The 7,560-nt window shown below is 33.9% G+C and overlaps 1 protein-coding gene across 1 annotated transcript; it reads right to left on the bottom strand.

Annotated features, from left to right (window-relative positions):
• Positions 1-243: 243 nt before the first annotated feature.
• fam3c (FAM3 metabolism regulating signaling molecule C) lies at positions 244-6,851 on the bottom strand. The gene is made up of 10 exons (XM_058772723.1): positions 6,794-6,851; positions 5,355-5,416; positions 5,024-5,128; positions 4,817-4,843; positions 4,226-4,349; positions 4,068-4,126; positions 3,912-3,962; positions 2,669-2,753; positions 2,455-2,581; positions 244-2,333 (listed from the first exon to the last, which is right to left on the bottom strand). Exons 2-10 carry the CDS (start codon positions 5,368-5,370, stop codon positions 2,244-2,246), a joined length of 684 nt encoding a protein of 227 aa, XP_058628706.1. The 5' UTR covers positions 5,371-5,416; positions 6,794-6,851; the 3' UTR covers positions 244-2,243.
• Positions 6,852-7,560: the final 709 nt, after the last annotated feature.

The following is a 7,560-nucleotide window of genomic DNA, read 5'->3' as shown; positions in this document are numbered from 1 at the left end:
ATCTGGTAACTAATAGCATCGAACCTGGAATGGAATATTTGTACAGCTGTACAAGCTCCCCACAGTTCTCTCCCACGAATACAGTGACCTTAATTGGATCTCATGGATGTATTTCATGCACTTGTAAATAGTGGTTATATATCTCCATGCCATTATAATGATGCTGGATTTGAGCAGTTGGAGGGGAAGGACACATGCTGCAGGATAAATGAATTACCATGTTTCAGAGCACTTCAAGTTCACAACTTCCCGCTTAGTCATTCGTTTTAGAGAATTAGTATGTTGAGACGAGTTTGTCAGAATATAAGGTATTCATTGATGGCATAAAAGGTAGTTCTCAGCACATTGACATTTGTATAGACTGGGTCTGTACATTATATTGTTGCCTACATCAGTACCTATATATTTTGATATTTTCAGAATGGAATAAATCTGTTATTGAGAGAAATGATTTTCATCAGTTAAGATGGCAGAGTGAAGTTTACCATCCCTTTCTTGTGCAGCTGTGTGCTTTGAAACTCTGGTCTTTTCTTAGGCTAATGAGATCCGAATGGACACCTTCCAAGAATCTACAAAGTCCTTTATAAACATGTACCATTTTGGATGTGTGCATCATGCTTTGATGAGGCAGAACAGATGCTAGGGTTATTCTTGGGGGTTCTCAGCCTTAATCTAAACAGAGGTAAAACAAAACCCAGAATGAAAGCAACAACCATTTGCTCAGCTTCGTTTTAATATGAAACATTTGTTTACAAAAAAAAAATCTTACAGCCATTACGAAAGACTCGGCAATCACACAATTTACTTGATTTAAATTTCATTTAGACTAAAAGAAATCCTTAAAACAGCTTTACATGTTAATGTGTATGACATGCAGCAACAATGATTTCTCACAAAACTCTTAAAAAAAAAAGAAAAAAAAAAGTAGATAAAATCATTTGATAATTGTGGTAAATAAGGCACACAACTGGTTTTCTCACAAAAGGAATGAGTTTCAATCCACAACTTCACAGTATTTAGTTAAAATTGTGCAGGGAATTATAAAATTAACAAGTAGAAATCAGTTTTGAATTATAATTCCTTAATAATTATGGTACATATTACTACTTGGAAAAGCAACATTATTGACACTGCAGAAGGCACAATTAGGAATAAAAGCAGTTATATTGTATGATATATTGTTATTGCTTGCTATAAACACTAAAACATACCGCTTAAATAATCTCAGAATGTGCAGAAACCACACAAACTATCAACACAATACATTTTTGAACTTCCCATATGTAACAACATTCCCAAAAGCTCAGGATAAATGGCATAAAGCTGAAAACAGTAGTTAAACAGCAAACGGTCAAAAACCAACACAAATCAATAACTCAACCCATCACACACCACAAATATGGGCAGTTTTTAAATTCAAGGATTTCAAATAAGATTCTTCGTTATTTACCTTCAGGAATAAAGTCCAGCAGTCAAAATACCTTTGCCAGTAGAAAAATAAATATTACCATTAACAAAGAAATAAATACATTTTGGTGACAGCAGCCCTCAGCCATTTAACTTCAATCCAGTATGATCAACATTTCGAGTGTCATAGTGCAGTGATAAATATGAGCGCAAACCCTCTCCATTTATTTTTTTGGAGGAAAGAAAAAAAAACAGTAGACAAGAAAACATGCAGTAAATCGTTTGATTCAATATCTCTCTTTGACACTGAAACCTCACAAATGGCTAAAAACTTTCTGTTTATGGACCAGTTATTAAAACAAACCCTACAAATCAGATCTCCCACAGGCATGGAATTTTAAGACTGAACTCCAGGGCTGGAAAATTCACAACAATTAATGAAGTTGTGGATATTTCTATGGTGAATATACATTTTTTATAGTGATTTTCAACTGTAAAATATTGACCTGGCAACATATTGGTCTTTGTGAGTGCAATCCATTTAGTGAACATGGACAATTGGAAGAAAAGTAATGGAAACTCACTGGTCAAAAGTAGTGGGAACCCTGTAAAATAAATACAAAAATAGAGCTGCAAATGCTCAGGAGCACTAATGGCAAGATTCAAAATACAGGAAGTCCAACAACAAATTTAAAGTCTATATTCTACTCTTACTTGCATCATTGTCAATGCTAATCGAACAATGCAACATTGCATATGTTCAATTTTGAACTCTTCAACTCACCAGGCTGTACATGAAAATGCTAAATAATCTGAAATACAGTAAGAGGTGGATTCTACTCATGTTTTACAGGAATGCATCCTTCCATCTCCAAAACCTCTGGCCAGCCTTCATACTTGTTGGTCTCTGCGTTGTTCTTGATGTGCTGGAGAAATAAGAGATGGTTTATTAAATTAGATATTTAAAATATTAACCGAAAATTTGAGCAGGACATGCCCTCTCATTAGTAGGGGCTGCGGCCTGAAAAGGCAACAAGGCAAATTTACCTGCTCAAAGGGGCTCTTTGTCTTGATCCCTTTGCCTCCAACAAACACCCAGTTATCTCTAAATCCCAGTATGCTGATGCTTGAGCTGCCCAATTCTGTTATCAGATTTCTGGCCTCCTCGTTTAGCCTGTTCGTAATTTTAAAAAAAGCATTAAATAGAAAAGCTTTGACAGATCTGTAAAAGTCTGATCAAATATTTAGAGAAGTGACTCACTTTGTTGCAGGATCATCAAAAGTGGCCATCATGACAATGCTTCCGTCTTCTATTTCCTTCAAGAATTTGATAAGCTGGTTCACATCTAGACAGGAATAAACATTTAAAAAGGGTCAAATTCTTTACCCGCTCCAGTTTGCAAATACAAACAAGCTCTTAACAATACAACAGTAACACAGTGGCCCTGTTTTCAACTGGCATTAAAATTAGTCTCTTGCCATGCAATTAAAACACAACCATGGGGCCGGAAACCACTAGGGGGCCTCAGCTCATTCCAAGTGGGCCACGAGATCATTTAAAATTATTTAATTAAGACAAAAGGAGCTTTAAAATACACTTTAAAAATTGAGTTTAATTTTTTTCCCCTGACAACTGTCATTTTAATTGAAGAATTAATGAATTGAAGAATTTTATTTTTTTTAAATATTCAATCAGAAAATTGCTCTCTGCGAGTAAAATTTATTTAGAAAAAGCTTATCCTGTCATGCAAATTAATTTGTCATAAATATCAGTTCTTGAAAGGATTTAAGGATTCTCATTTTAATTCTAAAATAATTTTGGTCACACTTTCTTTTAAGGTACAATTCTTGCTATTAACAAACCATTAACTATGACTTTTGCTTCAATAAACTCCTAATTTGTGGCTTATTGATATTAAGTAAGGTAGTTAGTTAAGGTTAGGTATTATTAGGGATGTAGAATATGGTCATGCAGAATATGTGCTTTATAAGTACTAATAAACAGCCAATATGTTAATAATAAGCATGCTAATAAGCAACTAGTTAATAGTGAGAGTTGGTCCCTATACTAAAGTATTACAATCATTTTAATTAATTTAATATATTGCCAATCCTAATTTCTGAAAATGAGAAGCTTTGTCTTTACAGCAGAATTATCTGAAATATCTTAGCCTACATGGGGGCCTTCAAATGTTGGATAACGGGGCCTCTGAGTCCAAAATATTTTGGGTACTGTTGAATAAAATGCAGTTAGGCGAGACTCCATTAATACCCACAATTCTCCTATGAATACTTTTTTAGAGGACAACATTACAATACAAATGTGCAATCATATGCATTTCGGAGTATATATGAATGTGTGTATAAAAATGGGACAAAAAGACTGTGTACCTAACAGCTTTAGTAAGGTGATCACACCTAAGACGGATTTTAATACAATGCAAATATAACACGTGCAAAATTTTCAAATGGAAACTAGATATGAGGTCTAGAAACAGATTTACCTCCAGACCACATGTCAAAGGAATCAGTCTTGGTGAGCTCACCGGTCTTGCCTGTAAAAAGAATGCAGATTAATGCAGTCCAACTTCTCTCGGTAACTGTTCAGTTTATAAGGTTTCACCATCTCCAAGTTTCTAAAGACAAAAAAGGAGGCATACCATTGATCAAAGCAATGTTTATACCCCGTCCAACGTTGTTCTTTACTCCACTCATTAATCTGATAAAAGATAAAGAAGAAAGAGTTCAACAGCAGCACTCAAATTCTTCTCATGTTTGTCTGTAGTACGGCGCAATTAGAGATGTGTGTAAAACCTACACATTGTCTTGAAAACACATTTTCGGGCCGACAACGCTGGCTGCTCCACTGGTGATCTTAAAAGCAAAATGGTCCTCGGGACATGATTTAGAAAGGTTGCATTTGTGGCGTGGAGGCTTGGTGGCTAAAAATAACATCAATATATTCATTAACACATGGCTTAACTATTTGAGAGGGGGGGGGGCTACATTTTTCTGTCTGCATGATTTATTAATTGTTTATATTATTTACACACATACCAGACAAGTGTCTTCACACTGAATTATATCTACAACAGACTTCTTAAGTGGTTGAAGTTGTAAAAAGAAGATCACACCCAAACACACCTACTTTATCTAAAGTAAATGGCAGCTGGCAGCAACTCAACACATCTAATGTGACAACTATGGAACTAATATCAAGAATCTAACACCTCCTACATGCTATTAATGTCATTGCCGGAAAGTTTAACTACGCACACCTTTAACCAATGATTGATTTCTGCACAGGTTCAAGTTACATGTTTTTAATTTCTCATTTATATCTACGCAGTTCTAATCAAAAATACAGGAGGAGCTTTTTCCATCTAGTCAAAAAAAACTATGTACTCACGGACAGTCTCTGCAGGTGCGTATCGTGCTGTAGAGAAACATATGTCGATTAGCAAATAGCAATGTGCCATGTCAAACACTGAAAAACACGAACTCATTCCTTAACCAAACAAGTGTATTATCTTACTTTACTAACAAAAGACGTGTGCAGTTTCAGATCAGTATGTTCTGTGTATGTTGCAGAAAATGGATGCATGCATGAACTCACCAAGTACTTTCCCCAAATTAAAATTCATATTGCTCTCTAATAGCTCAAATGCCAGGAATACAGCTAAAAATAAGATAGAAATCAGCACTGCCAGTTTCAAAAGGCCTGTAAAAAAAAAATAATACTTCATTTCAACTATTTTGTTCACTTTTACACACAAAAAAATTTGTAAATTTTCAATGTCTTAAAGCAAAACCTTTTTTTTTTTTTGCACTGCTATTACACATACATTACTACAACATATCGTCAATGACAAAAGAGCAAATATTTGCCATTGGTTACATGTAATGTATACTTAGGCAGAGTTCATACTGAAAGAAACGGTACAAACCTCCTGCTCGCATCATCCTGACGGCTTTGCCAGCACCAGTCACCACACTGAGATCCACACACCTGACATGAGATCAGATATCATCATATAACAAAAGCCTGAATTCTTAAATGTCCCAGCTAAAATACTTACGTTACCTGCAGGGATTTACTCAAGATAATCTACATATGGGACCCTGGACCACAAAACTAGTCATAAGGGTCAATTTTTTGAAACTGAGATTTATACATTATCTGAATGCTGAATAAACAAGCTTTCCATTAATGTATGGATTGTTAGGATAGGATAGATTTGGCCGAGATACAACTATTTGAAAATCTGGAATCTGAGGGTGCAAAAAAAATCTAAATATTGAGAAAATCGCCTTTAAAGTTGTCCAAATGAAGATCTTAGCAATGCATATTACTAATCAAAAATTAAGTTTCAATATTTACTGTAGGAAATTGACAAAATATCTTCATGGAACATGATCTTTACTTAATATCCTAATGATTTTTGGCATAAAATAAAAATGGATAATTTTGACCCATACAATGTATTTTTGACTATTGCTACAAATATACCCCAGCGACTTAAGACTGGTTTTGTGGTCCAGGGTCACATATGTGTTAAACATTACACAGCGAAACAATGGCCAGGCTGACTAACTGACCTAGATTTGGCTGATCCAGATTCATAATTCACATTTCCGATCCTCGTGTATTTGCTTAATCATATATTCATATTCAGAGTAAATTGATTATCCTTTCAGTCAAGCATATAAGTACACACACATTTTACCATGTTTAATGTAACATCACAGAATTATATAACGTATGATTGCATTACATATTTTCACACAATTTCTGTTTTTAACAATTTTAGTGAATTCTAATATAGTATAAAGCTAGAGTTCAGCATCTTAATTGTTATTATTAAATTGTACTCTGCTCTCCATATATATCAGTATGAGCATTGGCCACTATAAATAATACTGATCAAACCCTATTCGCATGTATAGAAAGATGGAAAAATATATATATATAAAGTTTATAAGCTGGTTTAACACATGGGAACATGCCTAAGTTTGGGATTTTATCAGTCTTCACCTGTCATCTCTTTTTCCACGAGCCAATGAAACAGTCAACAAATTCTTAGCTTTAACTTCAGCTCAAGATCTAACATGTAAAACAAACAAATACATCCTGAAAACCTCTAATTATGTCTGAAAAAGATGCCAGAAGCGAATTAATCGTTTGTGTTGGTGTGAAGTTTAGGTGTCAGTTGTCAGCAGTAAAAGAGACAGTAACGTTAGCCGTTAGCATAAGGCGAATATATAAATAAAAAACAAGAATAAATCTTACAACAGATATATAATATGAACTCAAGAAATCATGTAACCCGACGAATATACTTTTAGACTGATACTGAATAAAGAAGAACAGAACAGAAAGAAGTACCTGGTGCCACGGCGACACAACGCTGAGTATCCCTACACATCCGGGTTCACCAGAGGGGAGGAGCGTGATAGGGGAGGATAATTATTTAAATAATAATTTGCATAATTTGTTAAAAACTAGTCTTAGACTATGTATACTAGTTTTTGACTATGTAGTTCAATTTGAAGCCCTTTGGAATGAATGGAAAATTATATAGCTTACAAAAAGAAAATATTATTATTATTTTTAAGACGTTTGGGTTAAACTAAAGTAAACTATGTTTAAATTGGAAATTCTTGATATTTTAGTGTTTTATGTGAATTTATAGGTTAAATAATATATACACCTAGGCAATGGACTGAAAAACTTTAGGCAATGTGATTTAGGACATTAGTATAGGCTACAAACTTTAGAATGTAATTCATTTATTACTGCTTAAATATTTTTGAACTTTGAGTCAGATAGGTGAAGATGTGTGAGAGTCTGGTTCATATTGGTGTGCAGTGTGGTATGTAGTGTATGTGTGAGAGAGTGTGTTAGTGAGGAGGTGTGAGGTGAGTGTATGCCTTTGTGAGGTGTACGGTTTGTTTGTTTTCCAAGACAAATGTTTGGTCTCTTTTTTTGTTCATTTTACATCTGTCTGTAATGGCATTGTATTAAAAAAAAATAAAATAAAATAAAAATAAATAATATATATATATATATATATATATATATATATATATATTAGTACTGTCAAATGATTAATCACAATTAATCGCATCCAAAATAAAAGTTTTTGTTTACAT

Source organism: Onychostoma macrolepis, chromosome 04 (assembly GCF_012432095.1).
Source record: "Onychostoma macrolepis isolate SWU-2019 chromosome 04, ASM1243209v1, whole genome shotgun sequence".
NCBI classification, from domain to species: domain Eukaryota; kingdom Metazoa; phylum Chordata; class Actinopteri; order Cypriniformes; family Cyprinidae; genus Onychostoma; species Onychostoma macrolepis.
The sequence above is the reverse complement of the archived record's forward strand: the minus strand, read 5'-3'. Positions and strand labels throughout refer to the sequence as shown.

What these genes read in the sequence shown, in the direction of transcription:
- fam3c (XM_058772723.1), bottom strand. An exon ending in TAATTTGGGGAAAGTACTTG is followed by an intron (nt 4,844 to 5,023) that starts GTGAGTTCATGC and finishes GTTTCTCTACAG; the next exon opens with CACGATACGCACCTGCAGAG. An exon ending in CGCACCTGCAGAGACTGTCC is followed by an intron (nt 4,350 to 4,816) that starts GTGAGTACATAG and finishes TGTTATTTTTAG; the next exon opens with CCACCAAGCCTCCACGCCAC.